This window comes from Phlebotomus argentipes, unplaced genomic scaffold (assembly GCF_947086385.1).
Source record: "Phlebotomus argentipes unplaced genomic scaffold, Phlebotomus argentipes genome assembly contig_2, whole genome shotgun sequence".
In the NCBI taxonomy this organism is placed as follows: Eukaryota; Metazoa; Arthropoda; class Insecta; order Diptera; family Psychodidae; genus Phlebotomus; species Phlebotomus argentipes.
In genome coordinates this window covers 7,934,014-7,953,792 of record NW_026776162.1, presented here as the reverse complement: position 1 = coordinate 7,953,792, position 19,779 = coordinate 7,934,014, and the positions used below count along the sequence as shown (strand labels likewise).

Here is a 19,779-nt window from a genome sequence, read left to right as displayed (position 1 = left end):
TAAAAGAACAGCCAACAATGTGGCGCTTTCTCAATCGGGCACTAAAATGTCCCCAAGACTCCGTGGCGCATGGAGTTGGCAGAGGAAATTACCGTGGCAGGCATTGTGAGGCCAGGAAAAGAAATCCATCAGGTAGCTTTCCTGTTTTCCTCCACGGGAATTTCTGCATCATTAGTGCGACATGATTTCCGCCACGGCACAGTGGCAATAAAGGCAATAATTTTAATGAACAGCCTCTGGTACACAAAGTCAACCACACCGCCCACGCGCGCCTGTATTTTCCGCCCCCAGGGAGAAAGGACCGCTGGAAAAAAGGGAGTAAAGTTTCCCGGCCACGGAAGAAGTTTGCCCATAATGACTGTCCTCGACATCATGTTGCACGCTGACTTGGCACTGAAGCATTTGCATCGTGGCTCGTGACGGCGAAAGGACGGAAAACTTCTGACCACAGACCGGAGGCCACATTCGGAGTGCAAGAGGCACTCCATCAGCGTCGTGGAACTTTCTTATTTCCACTCTCGAGCGGTGGAAAAGCGAGTGACATCGTACCCAAGCAGCACGCGCTCTGGCATGACTGAAAAATTACCTCAATCTAACCGATTCTAACGTGCAATTTGCTCAAAATGTTTTTTACTTTAATTTTCAAATTAAAAATCTGCACTAAAGTTTTTTTTTTCTAAAGAAGAAACAAGAACAATTCCTTACTATGTTCAAAATATTCGGATTTGAGATTAGATTTGGGTTAGAATTTAGTTATAACACTGATTTTATGTCAATAAATTCTGGATGAGATGGGAAAACCGGAGGAAAGTAAGAATAATTTTCACACTCCATGAAATTTTCCGTCACGTCGACTTTCCTACTTGGGTACTTCGCTACTTGGGTAGTTGAAATCAACCTTTTATCGTCTCAAAGGCTGCCAACTCGTTGGGGTGAATCTTGAGAATGTGGCAAACGTACCTGCTCCACTTGTCGGAACACCCTGATGAGATTCCTGCCCGCCAGCTTGCCAATGTCCTCCTCGGTCCACTTCTCGGACGCCAGCAGCTCCGCCAGCAGATGCGGATACCTGGACACGTCCTCCAGCCCCTTCGGCACCCTGCAACGGACGGGCAATTGAGGGAGCGGCCAATTGCGAGGCGCCGTGCGGCATACTTACAAATTGACACCATCGTATCCTGCCCCAATTCCCACATGGTCCACACCGGCCACGTCCCGAATGTGATTTATGTGAGCTGCCGAAAAATCAATCAGAATCAATTGATGTGGGTTGATTGAAGGCCCTGCCCGACAAGATGCCACAGTGGCGAGACGTTAGACAAATTAATCAGGCCGGGCGATATTGCGATCCATCGTCATTATCAAAGCACCCCCGAATGGCACTTGATGGGGCTCTTGGATGAGGGAATATGGGTCGTTTTGTGGTCAATTAAAATCACACTGAGAGGCAGTCTGATTTCTGGGCCCCTTCGCCACCCTCGAAAACATACCCCCACTTTCACTTTGAGGGGAGGAATTGATAGAGCGCGCACTCCAGCACGAGATCCACTTATTCAATTATGCTTGAGAATTTTGTAGACTTGCCATATCTTTTCACCATTTCACACTGGATGAAAACCCCACAGAAACTTTTCACCCTCGGCGTGCGCGTTCTTAAAACTTTCCACCCTCCACCCGAGAGTGTGTCTAATGTAATAGAATAAGATAAACTTGCAAAGTGCCTTAATCCAAATACCGGGAGGAAAGTGATTTTTGCGCATTGTCTCCCAAGACGTGCCACTGACGTCGCACACTTGCCAAAAAGTGGGTGGAATGACTGCCACTCTATCGGGATGATATTAAATTTATTACCAAATGCACGTGTGGAGCAAATGTTCTCATCATTTAACCGGCAATCTTCGGGCAGGTTTTCATGGGGTTGTTCTTGTGAAATGCACGTCTGGCTCATTAAGCACGTCCCGTGCCATTGTACCCTTATCTTAAAAGGGTGGCTGTTCGCAACAATGAAGGAACCTTTCTTGGAGCAATGCGGTGTGTCTGTGTCATCGTCAACTGACCGTAACAGTCGTGTTTTTACCCCCGTCGAAAATCATTTCACCTTACGGCCATGCCTTAAGGTTCTGCCGTGATGAATACACTCTCCAGTCGCCCCGTTTATTCTTGCCCCAGGAAGAGACGATGTCCCAGAGCAGGGAAGAAAGAGAGAACAGCGTTCCAAGGAGGAGATTATAATGGATAAAATCTGTATTTAAGCTACATCATGAATATTTCTGTAAAAATCCGCCTAAAACAGCTGTTTTAGGCATCTTTTTAGACCATAACCTAAAAATAGAATCATAAAAGATTCCATTTAGAACCTTTTTCAAGCTAATCTTGAAGATTTTATTCTATTATGACTTGGTTATTGTCTCAAAATTGCTTATTTCAAGTCTAAAATCCGTAAAATCGTTTCAAGAATTGTTATTTTTGAGGTTATGTTTGATTTTAACACAATCTACAATGTTTCTTAACTGAATTCAACTGCATTTTGTCAATATAAGAAAAACTCTGAAAGTAACAAGTTCACTTCCGGATATTTCCTGCTATGCAGCACTTTTCCACCCCAATATCTCCCCCTTGCAACTCTTCAGGATGCGAGAATATTGTGAGCGACCCAACAAATGGTCTGGCATTCATTCGGATTAATGGCACTATGCAAAACCTCTCAGGCTGCCACCCTTCACGTGTACCCATTTTCTCAGTCATTCTGCTCCACTTAAAAGCCTCTCAGGGGCGGGGCACCCGGTAAATGTGTCTGTCGAAATGTCTCCACCGGGAAGTGTCAAGTTAAGCCCACCGACAGTCCCACAGCCGGGAAAAAGTCGCACGTCAGACGGGGAATTGTTGACTGGGTTGAGTTCAAAGTGTTGTGATTGCCGTAATGTTTGTTTTTCCTCGTAAATTCCCTCCCTCCAAACCATGGAAAATATTTACCATAGCGAAGATGCCCGAGATGGGGGGGAGGAAATATCTCTACATTTCAGAATGCTGGCCAAACAAGGGAAATATCCATGATATTTTTTTCCCGCCGGGGCTCCAAATGCCGAGGGGTTTGAGGGTATTTTTGGATTCTTGGATCTGTTTTTTTTTTTTGGTGGCTTCTGTGACTCACCTACGACATCCTTCAGCGTGGCGCTCTCGGCACAGCTAACGAAGTGTGGATAGAAGGCAACCATGACCAGTCCGCCGTTGACCGCCTGAAAGACATGGATTTTTATCACATTCAGCCCAAAAAGCTGCATCGCAAATTGACATACAATTCGCTTGAGGACGTGATCTGGTACATTTCGGGAGCTGTTGCAAATTGCATGTGCTGACGAGTGGGAAAATATCACGGGAGCCTTCGATGTGGCCAGCGCGTCCAGCATCGTTGGCACTGACACATGAGACAGATCCACCATCATCCCCTGGACGCAAGAGAGAGAGAGAGAATCGGGGCGTGAGCATTCAACAATGCAGGACGACTGGGAGTTGGATTAATTAATAATACTTCTGCCACTTACCAGCCGATTCATTTCTGTGACGACAAGCTATAAATCACGCAGTAATAGATTTTTTGTGTATGAGTTGAGACGCTGAAAGCGTGGGTGAATATATGATTTATGACTTACCGTGCCGAAGTGAGAGAGACCCCCAATGTGGGGCACCCGCCCCGGTTCGTCTACTTTGCAGCAATCGGCCCTGCAAGACGCACACACAAGTCAGTTGCGACACTGTGGCAAAACGCAGAGCGACTCACCATGGCGTATTGCAGGTGTGCGTTAAGGTTAAATATCGAGCACCGAGTTGATAGAACATCCGGAGGACTCCCAAACTGGTCCCAATTGCGTGACCTCCTTCCACACCAATTAGACTTGCCAATTTGCCAGCCTGATGACTCTCATCGATACCTGTCACGAGAACACCGAAGAGACTTAGGCAAATTGCGTGAAATTCCCACCCATTTGCACGTGCATCGGAATTAGGGGAGGTGAATTCACCCTCTGACTAATTGCTAAAGCACTCCACTTCTCAAATTGCAGACGAGCACACCCAATTACAGATGCATAAAAGCCTTCATCTCTCCCATGGCTAAATGAATTTAGCAATTTCTCCTGCCGGGAACTTTCTTCCCTTTCGCAAATGATTAAGAATGCAAAGAAAAGGCACTTTTGATGCTTAATGGAAAGAGGATATATACAATTAAGCGCGCGCTGACGAGCGACGGGAATCGCTGCATTCTGTCAACAAACGCAAGAGGGTGACAAAGTGAATTAACTAAACAAGGTTGGAGAGTGTTTGCGCAGATAAATGAGAGTTGATAAGGAAGCTAAATATTGCTGGGGAAGAAGCTCACCCTCGGCCGTGGTCACGAGTGACATATGCTGCGGATAGAGACTCACAAGACGGCGAATGAGATCAATTTGCTCCAGCGCCAGTTGCACGGCGTCCAAGTGTTGCGACGAGCACGGAACATATGCGGACCAGAACTGCAAGAGACAAATTTGCATGGTCAGTCCTTGTGGGGCGAAAACCACCCCTCAGCGACGATACATATATATCTCATGATGATGAAGAAGCTGCGCACATTCAGAGCCAATGCATAAATTTCCTGCTAAGTTTCGTGATGCTCTATCGCGAGGGTAATTTCACTCTCTGGGGTGAAAAATCTTCCCATTTGCAATTGGTTTTCTTGGTGGAGTCTGGGAAATTGGATGTGCAGCACACATATGCAAATGTGCAGCGAGCGCGGCAAATTGTATCTCTGGAATTGTTCATATCAAGATAGAACTTGAGTTATGAACATATAATTGCTCTTTGGGTGATTAAACTCTTTGTCTTCCATTGCAATTCTCCACATTCTGTGACAGTGTGGAATAAATCTTTAGCGGTGTTTCTGATTTATGATCTCCATAATGTTTAATAATAAAAAAAAACCGCGCGATTTACGCCAAATAAGAGCTGAATTGGAGATAAAATAGTGTTCATTCGTACAATAATAATAATAATTTCCATATTTCATCTGGCGAAGAGCATTCTGAGGCCAAGAGAAATACTTTCTCACCGGGTGAAAGTGATGAAGTGTATTGTTTGGGGAAACTTTGCCATGATATTGTCTTTCCGGATGAAATACGAGGCTCAGAGATTTCTCTCCCACTTTATATTGGCGAGAGCCAAACTTTAACTCGTCATGCATTCCATGCGAAGCTGCCATGAAAAGCTCCGACTCTCCAAATATATACAGTAGCGAAAATTAGGTTAGGACACTTATGAAATTTTGGCCATTTTTCCTTTTGGTGCTAAAAATTCGATATTTCTTTCAATTTTCGAGACAATTACCTTAAGATAAAAAATAATGAGAATTTAATGATCTTTCAAATGGCGTTGAGATCATGACGATATCTCAATTCGGGGCTGAGATATTGCAAAATGCAGAGAGATGTGCGTATAAGGATAGGGAATAAATCCTTGTTATAATCATAAAACTGCCTCGAATAATCATATTAACTCATGAGTTTGGAGTGTCTAGAAAACATTTTCATCATAGAGCGCTTTGATTTGGATTTGTCAAATTGCTTTTATATGTTTTAAGCTATCATTTAACGCTTTTTATGCATTTCTTAATTTCTTACGCACAACCGCGGCCCAAATCCTGTTCACAGGTTTTTTCTGAAGTGTAGAAAAGGAGTCGAAGTCAATCGTTCAAGAACAATCATGTAGCCGTGAAAATTACAGCATTTTGCTCTTTAGAAAGGGTAATTTTTAGTCAATTTCTTATTATAGGGTTCAGAAAATCTGTAATTTCTTATTGATGCATGGCAGGAAAATGGTTCTAATTGCGTTTGCATATTGTCTAGCATACAAGGGTTCCATAATGTGGTGAATGGTGCCCATGCCATGCCACAAAATCTAGCATTGTGGCGATTGTTGCATGAAAAGATATTCCAAATAACTAAAATTCATTGATCAATCAAAATTGTCCAGAAATTTCATCCAACGATGCGCAATACGAACTTTACACAAAACCAGGATAACGAAGGTGTCATATAAGGCACGCATAGAAAAATGGCCAAAATTTCATAAGTGTCCTAACCTAATTTTCGCTACTGTATGTACAGAGGCGCTGCACTCCAAGTGTTGTTGCTTGGCTTACAGTTTGTGGATGGTTTTTGCACAAAATCCATGGCGGATCCGCTCATTCACGGCGGGCGACACTAACCCGGATAGATTATGCCGCATGGCGGTTGGTGTTTTGTATTATGGCCCCGAATGCACAATGGAAAGTGTAAAGTAGTTAAAACACTTACAGAAAATGATATACGACTTTGCCAACATTATAATACAAGCATGACTGCCAGCCATAAAAGTTTACATTCTGCTCACTATCCATATGGCTGGAAATGCACCGCACGAGGTGGAAAAGTCTGGCTTATTCGCACACAATATGCACCGTGTGGGTGGGCTCCCCTTTGTCTACCACCCCCGACCCCCAATCCACACCCGGCGAGGGGTGCGCGATGCAAGTGACTTTGATGATTCGATTTGATTTATTCGACAATAAAAGCCGCGCCGCGCGGCCGAGAGAAGGTAAATGTGCGGCTGATAAGTGCGATTTATGAGGTCAGAAGTTACGACCCCGTCAAGATGCAGATGAGTGGCTCGTGGATATTGTCTTAATAGGATTACAAGCCCACCCTTGTCTCCCTTGCCTTGGGACGCTTTGGGATAATATTCCGAAGATGATAAGCTGAGAGTTTCACGGAAATACCTTCCACGAGCATTTTTCTGCCCTTCCCACGAGGATTTCGGGATTGGGAGAATGGGGCATTATTTCCTGGTGAAAATCCTCCTCTCATTTTTTTTATAGTCCTCTTCATTTTCCTCATTTTACAGAGGCGCATGAGAACATTCATGCCAAATGGTTGACTCTACTCTCTCTCTCTCTCTCTCTCTCTCTTTCTCTCTTTCTCTCTTTCTCTCTGCCAAAGCACAACAGAATGTGTGCGTGGCAAATCGAGAAAACAACCCCCGAAATTGGGAGGGAGAGAGCGAGAGTCTATATAGCCAAAAAGCGAAATAAACGTCCTCCTGGCTTGTAAAAGGAGTACAATTACGATAAATCAGGAAAAATGGCTATAAAACTTATGAGGAAAGGGGATAAAAATACACCGAACGATTCCTAGTCATTTTCGATCAATTTCAACTGTATTTTTCCGGCATTCCCGCACTTTTCTGTGTTCCACACATATGAAGAAGAAATATTTTTCTCTCTCTTGAAAACATTCCATTTTCCGACTGACACAGAAATTCTCCATCTCTCTCTCTCTCTCTTGCTCTCATTCTTTTCCATCATGGAAAAGCCAGCATTCTTTTGGGCAATTCATGTGACAGAAAATGACAGTGAAACACGATATCTTCACAATACTCCTTGAGCTTCGGGAAAGTACAACACGCGGAAGGTAGCATTATATCCATAGACTTTTATACCTTTTTTCTCTCTCTCTCTCTCTTTCTCTCTCTGTCTCTCTATACGGTCTGGTGAAAAATGTGAAAAGATTCCCCATGCTTGAGGCGCTCGAGGCGCAGAAAAAGGAATTATCACAATTTTCCCGGAGAAATTCCATGCCAAGATACAGTCGCGACTCATAATCGGTATTTTATGCACAAAAGCATTCTCAGCAGGCAAATATTTCGCACTTATGCTCAATCTCATGAGGATTTTCTCAATATATACAATCTTCTCATACTTGAATTCAATATTATGGAAAAACCCATTCAAATTCACTGGAACTTTTCACAACTTTCAAGGGGGTTATTTTGCATTGAGAAGCTCTACTTTGGCTACAGCATTTTTCTTTCCCAGCAGTGAACAATTTGCACACACAGAAATGTCGAAATATCAAAATAAATTCCACATAAAGTTGGCCAATTTTATCGGGAGGGTTGAATTGGTGAGCAAACTGTGAAAAGTGCCGTCGAAATCCTTATCGGGGAAACTTTCTCTCTGCCCCACAAGAAGGATGTCAAGAGACGTGCTTTATGTCCATTGAGATAATTTGCATGTTCTCCAGAGTAGCATTTCACTGTCAATCTCACCCACTTGCGAGAGATGACACGATATGGAGCTTTTCCATTGTGAATTATGAGGAACAATTGCCAGAATAAAATGTGAGAATCATTTCATTGTATGGATGTCATGTGGAGAATTCAAGGGAGATTCACTCTTGAGCATTGTACAGAGTCACAGCTATTATCCTTCAGATATTTTGCGTTCAACAAACTCTTAGAGCGATTACAGACTTGCCGCTTATCCTCGAATCGTCGCGAGCTCGGATCAGTCCTCCAGCTTGAAATGTGTAAAGATCCGATCAACGATAATTCGTGGTTGATCTGCACCTTTACACACTCAAAATATGGATTAGCCATAATTCGTGGATGAAATGGCGCTAAACACACTCAAGAGTTATTCTTCTTTATCAACACTAGCGCCACTGTGTTTGGTGTGTTCAACTGTCAGTTGATTTGCATACTTCAAAAGCGTGAAATTTTACGGTTAAATTGCGAAAATGAATGATGCGCAGAAGAATTAAATGATTTTAATAAACCAAGAAATCATTCGCAAGACATTCGGCCATTTTGCCCTTCCTAAATCGTGCAATGTTTCGGCGCATTTTCGCACGAGCGTGCTGTCGTCGGGAACACCTGAAAAATCGGCTGAACCTTCGATATATCGAGGGATTATTCGCGTTTTCTGGCTAAGCGAATTGTCAACCGTACATACTCGCGCTCTCGTTGAACCTCCCGTGGATAATCTGATAGTCTGTAATCGCTTTTAGGAAGTTCCGGACTTCCTTAGAGACTGAAATAAACTCTCAATTTAGATTTGCACGATCAACAGTTGAAATCTGCTGCAATAATGCTGAGTTTTGTTATCAAATTTCCCGTGAAACATTGCGCATGGGTTTTCCTTTCACGCAATTTATGATTCCCTCAGCCACACAATTCTCTCGCTCATCCATATAAAGTGTACTCAAGCTCCCACTGGGAAGCTCTTGTGGGGCATTTACCCGCACAGAAGACAATGTTGATGCCAGAACTTTAATTTCGTCAACACAACCATTCATTTCCACTGAATATTTATACGCTGCAAGACTTGGGGCTCTGAGCTGAGGCAGCCTCCAGTCAAATAAATCGATGTCAGTGTCTGGCAGAGAAGAAAATTCCACGTTTTCGCTAAATCTGGATTTTGTGGCAGTATTTTTGCTTTAATTTATTGTATTTTGCATTATTCACGACACTCGCTTCTCGCCCTACAATATATGTACATTCTATTTCCATAACATTCTCCTCCCCAATGTTGAGTGGCTCGTGTGTGAACAAACGCAAGGAAAGTTTCGATGGAGTGAGAATATTTGCGTTTTTTTTTTTTTTTGGGGTGGCATTTTTCCAGCATGTCAAAAGATTTTTAACACTTCCCTTTGAGTATGATTGAAGTGTTGACAACACGTGACGAGTGCAGCGGAGAGAATGGCATGAAAATTCAATGTGGAATGCATGGAAAATTGCAATCTCTTTTGCATATCAATACATGAAAATCTATTCTATATTGATTTCTTCATCCGACAAACCATTTCACATCCACTCTCGAAAAGCATCTTGAAATCCAAATTCGCCGTCATGAAAGTCGCTTTGGCATTACATTCCATTTGCACATGAAGACTTTCAGGCAAAAATGCCATTTTAAGTAGATGCCATCGAGACGGTGAGAATGTGAAAGGACTCGAGACGCTATGGTGAAAGGCGTACAAAAATTCCCTGCAGTGGAATTTTTCTGTGCTCTCGAGGAAAATTGGTGGGTGAAAATACAGAAAATGATAAGAAAATAATGACACGAGCAGAGAGAGAGAGCGACACAACAACAAAAGTGTGAATGAGTTGAAATTGAAAATGTAAACACTTGAGAATTGCTTGTATATTTGTAGCCTTTTTCATGCAAAAAAAACTGGAAGAGATACAAAATCTTCACGGAAGATGCTTTGACAGAATCGCCATCATTACTCTCTGTCCGTGAGAAGTGTAGAAAATTGTATACTTATGCATATAATGAAAAATAAATCATCTTTAATCACTAAAGCAATCATTTTCTTCACTAACCTTTAAAGAATTTTGCCTAATACGGGAAATATGTCAAGCTAGAGAGTAAAAAACGTTGTTTTTATGACTCCGCCCACTCCTATGCTCCGCCCTCATTCTCCACAAACCCCCCCCCAACAGTCTATTTGTTCTGCTTCTCACCCACAATTCTTTTCAGATTGTGTGCAGCGCGAGAGATTTGCGTGAAGAACGTGATGCGGAAGATGGAAAAACTCAAGTGCTTTTCATCTTCGAGATTACAGTCATTTGTTTCCTCGCGCAACATTGCTTCTGAATGCAATTTATGTGACTTTTCAGTGTGCTTATCAGACCAGTTATAAATATTTACCTGTGCAGCCACCATTCCTTCCCGCAGGCGCCGCAGATCCGTGTGACTCCAGACGCTCGTGGACCACGGTGAGATTTGCCTCAGATCCTCACCGAAGCGGAACTCGCGGAGTTGATTCTTCAGGAATTTCCTGATGTTCCACGGCAGGTCGTTGTGTCTGTGGAACAAACAAGCCACCGATATGAAATGACAGAGAATGTCTTTTCGCATCATGTTTGCGCTCTCGTCTGTTGATCAATTGAGATGACGAGCGCATTCAGGACAGTCTCCGGAATGAGGGAGTAATTCAATTTTCATGGCAAGTTGTATGTTTCCATGCATTCATCATGCCAGAGTGATCACGAGCACTGGAAACACAAGCGAGTCGTAAAGTTGGGGGGGGGAATCAAAGAGACAAAACTTCACCATGTCCACAATTGGATTAATAATCTGAATCTTCATAAAATGTTTATTGTCACACAACACATGGACGCAATATTTGAGCTTTCTCTCTCTCTTGTGGCGATATTTTCCCAACATTTTCCATTGCAACATCCGAAGATTTCCAAGCGTGTCCCAATTAAGCAATTTCAATAATTAATTCAAAACCCACCCCCCTTTTCTGCCGCTCCTAATCAGAATGGATAGCAATTGGGGGATGGGAAGTGAAATTAGAGCAGATTGGATTAATTTTAAATTGATCTTAATAAATGGTTGTATCTGCATTAATAAACGCATGTGGTTTCTTCGACAAGACGTACAAAATTCAGGGGGGAAAAGCTTCATTATTAATCTCAAAAGCACTACTGACTTCTTGCCACTTGATTGTCTTCACTTTTAACCCCCCCGTCGCCCGAGGATTCTTCTCCCATCTCGGAAAACATCATTAATTATAGCTTCCCAGGGAAGGTTGACATCGCGTGGTTTCACTCCTTTTCCACGAACACACGCTTGTATTGCAAATGAGGCGAAAGATTGATTGAGATATTTTACCGCGAAGGCTTCACTCTGATTAAACAACATCATCCATTAGTTTCGCATACGAGGGATGATTAATAAAAGGATCTCTCTGTGTTCATCTGCCTATCATTTCAACGCTTGACATCCTCAATTTCCGGATTATTTTATGCACAAATTGGAAATCAGAGACGACAAATATTATTCAATTGTGACCACTGAAATGTTTAACTATCAATTTTTCATTAGATTATCTCCATAACATCGCCGAGGATGAATCTATCCAGAGTCTTCGAACAGTTTTGCTCTCAATTGAGTAATTATTGCGGATTGTTGTGACACAATGTTTGCACACTGAATTTATCTTGTGAAATGGATGATGATGACTCCAAATACAACCATCTTCCATCGCCATTGACAGCCATTCGAAGACACCCAGAGTCACAGAGCGACAGCAAATGGGCCGGATTTTCTGTTTGCCGATGGTCTGTGACGATTTGCCGACTAAGCTGATTTGGACAATTAACAGAATTATGGGGCTGTGATCATATGTCAAGGGGAGATTTGGCAAGCAGTTCAACACACATTTGCCTATAAATGTAAATTTACAACACTCACCCATCGATTAAAGGCACTTCCTTCAGCACTTTGCCCACGACTTTCATCCTCTCCTCGAGATTGAGGCACAAGCACATCGGAAGGAAATTCATCATTATTGTCCAGCTGAGGAGTCCACAGAGCAGGAAGCCGCCCGGGGGCCTCTTGCGACGCATTGCCCTCGCCTTGTCCGTGTCCTGGCGTCTCCTTGGCCCCTGAAAGTGTACAGAAAGAAAGAAAAAAAAAGTTGGGCGTGTGTCACAAACATGCTGAGAATCTCTTGCGAGAGAAGTCATTAAATTGCCAAATACAGATGTGTGTCGTGAATAACGCACAATCTAGCAGATTACAGTTGATATTGCAACTCCTGTAAGTTCATCAGACTGGATCAATTTTTCCGGAATCTTCACACTTCTGCATTATGATTAAATTGATAAACACAAAGTTGTGGCATTTGCATGAATTCTCATTTGCAACATTGCGCTGCTGCGGTGGATGTTGTCGACCACAGTGTAATAAATTATGTTGTTTCTGGCGTTGTGAGTGTCTTCCCGTGGGAATCGAGTGGGAATTTATTCCAATTGCCGGACGACGCACGAGTCGTCAGTGATGGCACACCACTCAATTAGAAATGATTAATGAGAAGTGACTCTGTGTCTCTGCGAAGTTGAGGGTGTGTGTTTAGCCTGGAGCACCACTTAAATGTGAATCAGGGACTCATTCATCTCTCCCCCGGCACCATTTCCCCCCACACCGACGGTGCAAGATGACGAAATGCACCTATATTCCGGGTCAATATTCCTGGCCTTACAGCACTTGCATATCAATGGTAATTCAACCCTCCCCCAATGCACAAATCAGGGGGAAAATGAGACAAGAACTTCCCTCGATTGAGAGTCAATTTCCTTCAGGGGGTGTTCCGCCCCGTCTGGGTACAGTTTGATTCTGTTGGCCTTTGAAATCTCATCCTGGCACAGCATTTATTGCCATCACCCAGTGGATTCCCAGGGAAGATGAGAAGTTGCGGGTGAACGGAAACTTCCTCTACACAGGATGAATCAAACACATTGAATAAATTTCAATTACTTCCAATGTGCAGAGAATGTTGGGCAAACTAATGGAAGAACTCTCCTCGAAAACTGTGTGCAAAGTATAGAAATTTTTTTGTGTGAGGCTGGATGCAACTTTTTGGCCATACATATAACTATATTGCATTCACATGAGAGTGGATTTTTCTTTTCAATGGGCAAAAGAATATCGGGAAGAAGTGGGAAAAAGTTTTGTGTAATGCAGCTGCTCTGGGAGTTCTTCATGGGAAAAAGAGAGGACTTGAGAAAAGTTTAGCAACCACTTTGTGGTGCGATAAAGGATGTGGAGAAGGGTGGGCTGGAGGGAGAAAAAGTTCACTGGCATCTATTAAGGGAGGCTGAAGCGGAGAAAAAAAAAACAACCGCGCGAATGTAAATGCAGTTTGAGGAGCATTATTAAAAACAATTTTAAGGCTCAACCCTTAGACTGCAATTTCCCAGAGGCAAAATGCGTGCCAGAATTACAAGAGTTTGAAATATATTTGCAAACACCCAAACAATAGGGGATGTGCTTAAAATACCAACTATGTCAATTTTGCCACCACTTTCTCCACACAATTTCCACCCTTGACTGTCCCTCAGCACCCCCACACGCTCCCACACACACTCCCCATATGGAAATACTTCACATCGCACCCAACGCGAGGGATCCCACAGAATTCATTTAATATTTTATAAATTTTAATCATATAACTCTTGAGTGGTGTCACATGAAAATTACAAACACTTCATCCGCACCCGCACAATTTATGTGTTCCAGTCATAAATGGGCTGCGCGAAGGGGTGGAAAAATGGCACTTTCAGATCCAATATTGAAGTGTACGTGTCGCTTGAGGGTTTCGGCGTCAACCCTCACGACGAGCACCTGTGCAAAAAGCGCTCAAGCACCCAGAAAGCACACTCATGTGAAATTTACAGCATTTCCGCAGCAATAAAATGTACTCTCTTGTACGGTTGTTTAGCTGCAGGATGTGCTTAAGTCGTCGCTTGTCCCCAACTCATAAAAATGACCATCCCGGGGACAGGTATGAAATTTACCACCTTTTTCCTCGTCACATTTCCACGCTTCCCCATCAGGATCCGCAACACTTTTACTGTCTAACAAGTCACATCGCATTACAGATCTCTCGCTTGGAGTGGCAAAAGTTGCGGATAATGACATCAATTCGATGGTATTTCTAACCCTCTCGAAGGCCAAGCGGTCATTGGCTTTGTGGGCATTTAAATGGGCGGGGCAGAGGAGTGGGCGTGGCTTTCGCCTTCAAGAGTTCCTTAGCATTGCAGAGTATATTCAATGATGACTACCACCTCTAGACTACGTGAAATCCTCTCTTAAACACATTACATAAGAATCCCATTCGGTCTTAAGCCAGAAAGGCATTGAACAATGTATTTTGGGTCGTAAATCAAATCACCTCACCAACTGGAACTCAGTGGGAATTTGATAAAAGGCATCGCATCTGCTGGGATAATTTGCAATGTGAGGGAAAAAGCTGCCGTCCTCTAATTGAGAAACCTGATTTTTCCGCTGACGAGGAAAGCTCTTTTTACGCCGCCGCCACCCCCAATGGAAATGGATATTATGCTTAATATTGTTTTCCAATTCCCCAACCGACGGAGATGAATTCATCTCTCCAACCTTCAGTCATTTTGTATGCCACTCGCGTGAGCAGCACTCCTTCTTCATCCACTCATTTGGGGGTGGCTGCTGCTGCTGGAAGCTCGCCAGCGGCGCAGGACTGTGCTATTTGGCATGGTGTTTGGGGCGAAAAACAGGTGTCCCCCAGGCGATCCCCTCGCGTCAGCGCTGGCAAAAACCAAAGGGAGCGATTTGATTTTATATTCATGGCGTTAACGCTTGTATGAATACAGTGGTTGATTGCCGATGTATGTAGTTTCACTTTTCCACCCCCCCCCCCCAACCCCCCACGGGAGGCCCCAAGAGGAATGACTCTGCGTCGGCGGGAAAGAAAACTTTCCACCGCAGTGTTTGAAATTCAATCGATTTACCTCATTGACAATTTCCTTTCAACCCCCCAGATTTTCACGCGCGCTCTCTCTCTTTTTATTTCATGCGGCGCCGAAAGACCCACCCTCGCGTCAGGTGTCACAGCTCAGGTGTGCGGCGGTGTGATAAAAATTTCCAAGTGACTCTACGTGCCCATTTCCACGCACACACGCGCCAGTGACGAAAACTAGGCGCGTTAGTTGAGCGCGCGAACAGTTAACTCTTCGCCACCCCCCAAACTTTCCACCCCAAGTCACTTGTCGGGCGAGCTCTAGAAGGTGTTTTGGGGTGAGACAGACACTTTCATATGCAAATTCCCTGTGTGTGTGTGTTTTTTGGGGCTGCCGAAGTGGTTTAGTTTGATATTCTGGTCCATTCCTTGTTCGCTTTGATAGACCATTATCATCCGTTTTGTATCCTTTATTTATCTTTCACCCTTTCCCCACGGCGTGCGCGTGTGGTGGCAAATAGATTTGGGAGCTTTTTTCACCACGCCATGTTTGTGCTTCCGCAGAGCCGAAGAGGTTTTGTACATACAGAAACTGATTATGTAATTCCAGAGATGAAACCCGCCCATCTCAAAATCCTCAGAATGCCAAACAGGGCTGTTAGACGGAAGCCTTTCACCCTTAAAATGCGCCTCCGCTTTCGTGGTTCAAGCACACTTTTGGCTGTTTTTATCTGCGCTTGGCGCTTATGTTGAGCTTAGGTAAACCCAAATATCAAATACTAACAGCAAATGAGCTCTTCAACCGTAAGTTTATGACTTTTCCAAAAATTAATTTTGACAGTAAATTTTACCGGGCGAAAGCACGCAATCTCCTCACAATACACTTTTATTGTACATTTAATTTTAACTTTCTTAACTCTTCTTTCCTGTGTTGTGCGAATCTGGGTTGAGACAATTGAAAGCTTGTCATTGAAGTAAGTAGTGTTTGAGAGACAAGATAATTAAATTGTTCACTTAGAAACAATCATGTGGAACTTTTCTGCATTGTCAGGAACAAGACAGTTTTCTCAAAAGTTCATCTCTTATTCAATAACCAATTACTTTCCCAGCGAATTAAATTAAGATGTCACTGGCTGGCATTCGTGCAGATTGACTCTGATGGCACAGATGGAATTCACCTCCAGCATCGAAACACTTTGCAATACCAGCAATTTTACATGTGCATCACTTTTTGTCTTTTGCGGAAATTCTATGCGATGTTTAGTGATCTATCATGCTGTCCATTTGTTTGCACACAACCCAGATGCGATTTCTGCTCATTGGACACTTTTTTAAGCCTTCGTGTGAATCCGTCGTTTGTACATCTAAGCTTTTGATGAAATTTTCAGCTGGAAAAATGCTCCCTTCCTGCACTTCGGCGCATCATTCAATGTGCTGGCAAATCCACTTCCATTCTTCATCTGTTTCAATGGACTTTTTTTTCGCCCGTCCGCTCAGTTTGTGAACTTTATTGTGAAATTTCCCACTCAGCCCTGATTTATGGACCTCTTCATCCCATTTGCCCCATCACGAGCCGGGAAAAGAGTGTTAAAACTTGCCGATGCACTGGAGGGATTTCTCCAGAAAATCCTCTTCACTTGACACTGTCCAGCGCCTGTGCATTTGCGGAATTGAGGAAAAGACATCGCACTGGACACGTAATCCGCAAATCGAATTTCCACCCTTGCGAAATGGGGTGTCAATTGAAAAATGTTCCCCGAAAAGCCTCTTAAAAACATCTGGCAGCACGCTGACTAGCTAGAAAGCTCTCAGAAGCTCCAATTCCGCAGCAATTAGAATCATAAATCCCTCCTCAAGATATCTTCCATGATTTCTTATATACCTGCGAAGATCTTTCATCATGTTAAGGGCATTTTTCCCTTTCTTATTGTTTGTTTAAATTCCACAGCACGTTTCTGTTGGCCATTAACATCGTGTCGCAGGGAAATTCTTGTCACTTTACAGTCGCATTATGGTGGTTGGAGAAAGTCGAAGTCCTTGTTTGGCGAGAACTCGTGGTTGTTTCCACACAAACAATAGTTGAGATGTGTGTCGTGAAAAGGGATTCTCTCGGTGTTTTACTCATGCTTTTTCCGCCGCACTTTCCCTTTGGCCGGATGGCAAAGGAGACGGAGATAAAAATAAATGGGCAGCGTGACACTGATTTATTTCACGGACGTGACAATCCACTTGGCAAGAGTTGCGGCTCCCCAATTCGGGGGCCCGCTTGAGTGGTGACAGAACAAATTCCCACCCTTGGCACAGTCCTCACACATCCCACAATTCAATGGGGGGGGATGTCGAGAGATTTTCCTGTCCAAGCTCGTGTGCAGAGTTTGTCTCAAAAGCTCCGCCAAATGCGGATCTTCTCGCCCCAGTCAGACAATAAGTGAGTGCCGGAGAAAGTGAAAAGGAAATCAAGAATTGATGGTGAATGAATGATAAAATTATTATTATTATTGTAATCACATTTCACCATAATTCACTTCGCTCCAAATGTTAGGGAGGAAAAAAGCTCGCGCGCGCGCCTAAATTTTGGGGGATGAAGAGGCAAATTTATTCACAGCACGTAATGCACTTTTTCCACCCACTCAAGTCCGCTTTCCCGCGCCCGAATAAAAAAAATCGTCATTTCCGCGACAGTCTCAGCGGCACATGTGATATAATTTCTAATTAAAACACCGGCGAAGAGCGCGCGCACGTGTAAATTGAAACTGGGACTGAAATGTTGATTAATGCCGCGATGGACTGATTGCCGCGGAGTTCTGGCTCTGATTTCCGCCAACCAGAAATTACTTTAGTCCCTCTCACGCCGCCCAGAATCCCGAAATGGGTGATTTGCAACTGCAATAAACACAGCGTGGGAAGTTTTTGGAGTGCTGCCTAATGGTTGATTATTGTGCTGGGCGCGCTTTTTCATCGTGCGCCACACCATAGAATATTTCGCATGCAAATTGCCACGGCACTGCTTTTCTCACACTTTCCTCCGCGCCAACAAAACACAGAGGAGAGCGTGAAGAGATGGTTGGAGAAAAAGCTGTGAATCATGCGTAGTTGAGGGCAAATTGCTATATTTTAACTTTGGGTGATTAACCCACAAAAAGTGCGGCAGGAGGGGAAGAAAAAAAAAGTTATGATGCGGAAGAAGATTGGAATTTCCTGGGTCAAGTTAAATTCACCCGGATGCTTCATCACTGGGTGGAGATTTTTGGTGAAACTTTTTGATCCCTGGGAAAAATAATGAGGACCAACTTTTGGTCGTTTGAAACAACAAACAAGCATTTTTATCGTCAAGTATAAATTCACGATTAATTTAAAATATTGCCCACCCACGGCATCGTTTAGCAGGGAATTCAGTTAACAACTTCTGAATCCTGATGGCGAACTGTTGAGAAATTGATCGTTTACAGATCGAGAGAGTTGCAGCATAAGTTCACCCCAACGGGAGGATAATATGCTCTATATCTGTCTTTCCCTAACTTTTTTTTTAGTTTTCATCCAATATTTCTGTTAAAAAACCTACTTAAAAACTCTTTTTTCTGCATCTTAAAGCCTTAAAATATCGCTAAGAGATCTTTAAACACGTTTGGAAGGATTCTTTTTGTGGAAGCAGACGGAAACGGTCTGTTTAGCTCTAACTCCATAGCATAGATCAAGCTAACGCAAGAACAATCTTCCTTCTTATTGACGTTTCTATGTCTCGATAGGAAGATGTGTAGGGCCTCCAATGCTTCCAGTTCTTTTCTATTGTGGAAGCTTTCTAGGCCACAAAAGCGTCTCTTGAACTTAATATTGTTGGTTCAATGCCAAAATCGTCCGGAAAGTTGTTTAAATTAATATTTTTGAGGTTATGTTCGACCTTAACACAATTTGCAGTGTTTCGAGGTGTCAAAAATGCAGAATAGCAATATTGACTGCATGAAAATGCTTAATTCTGTTAATGACTAGCGATATTTCTGACTTGAGCATAAGAATTGATGTGCTGGAGTGCGAATTGTTCACTAAATCTTTATTAAATTTGTATAAATATTTGTATAATTTTACTGTTAAATAAGCACTCAAACCCCTTGATTTACCCCAGCAATTCTCGCTTACTTATGACATTTTTAGCAGTTTGCCGAGCTTCCATCTCGCTTTCAATTTTCAGCTGTGCTTTTAATAAAGAAGCGACATATCAAGATAACCCGATTAGAGGTGTGCGAAGAGGATTGCACCAGGAAGAGGAGTTGAGTAAAGTGCCAGAAACACGAGATGTTCCACAATTTTCTTCTGCCTTCGTGTCTCACACCGTGAAATTCCGACAAACAAGGAAAATGGTTTCCAATTTGCACCACTCTCTTGTGCATTATGTAGGAGGAAATCCTTCTCGTCCGTCCAATCTCAAGGTACGGAGGATTGTTAGACAAATTTCAACTCTCTATTTTTCTTCTCTATTACAACTTGTGTGCGGAAACACATCACGAAATGTCTGTGGCCGGTCGGAAAAGTGTTGCTGTGTGAAATTCTGCTCCTTTTCTGGTCCCCCAAAAGTGAGATGTGCGGGATTTGGCAAATTTCAACAAAAGGGCGCACACGGAAAACGAGAGCCAGGGCGAATCATTTGGCTAGAATTTTACGACTATTGCATTGGGCACACAATCTCCCATTCCAGCGCACACAG

General features: G+C 43.2%; 1 protein-coding gene across 1 annotated transcript in view; it reads right to left on the bottom strand.

Moving 5' to 3' along the window:
- The window catches only part of LOC132264648 (dipeptidase 1), a 52,603-nt gene that overhangs the window by 2,839 nt on the left and 29,985 nt on the right, over positions 1 to 19,779 (bottom strand). Inside the window, exons 2-11 of the mRNA XM_059764914.1 lie at positions 12,056 to 12,249; positions 10,502 to 10,658; positions 4,376 to 4,508; positions 3,779 to 3,929; positions 3,651 to 3,720; positions 3,543 to 3,569; positions 3,297 to 3,446; positions 3,152 to 3,236; positions 1,160 to 1,235; positions 961 to 1,099 (exon numbers count right to left, since the gene is read on the bottom strand). Of these exons, the coding sequence (XP_059620897.1) occupies positions 961 to 1,099; positions 1,160 to 1,235; positions 3,152 to 3,236; positions 3,297 to 3,446; positions 3,543 to 3,569; positions 3,651 to 3,720; positions 3,779 to 3,929; positions 4,376 to 4,508; positions 10,502 to 10,658; positions 12,056 to 12,210 (1,143 nt within the window). The 5' untranslated portion in view covers positions 12,211 to 12,249. The remainder of the gene's footprint in view (positions 1 to 960; positions 1,100 to 1,159; positions 1,236 to 3,151; positions 3,237 to 3,296; positions 3,447 to 3,542; positions 3,570 to 3,650; positions 3,721 to 3,778; positions 3,930 to 4,375; positions 4,509 to 10,501; positions 10,659 to 12,055; positions 12,250 to 19,779) is intronic.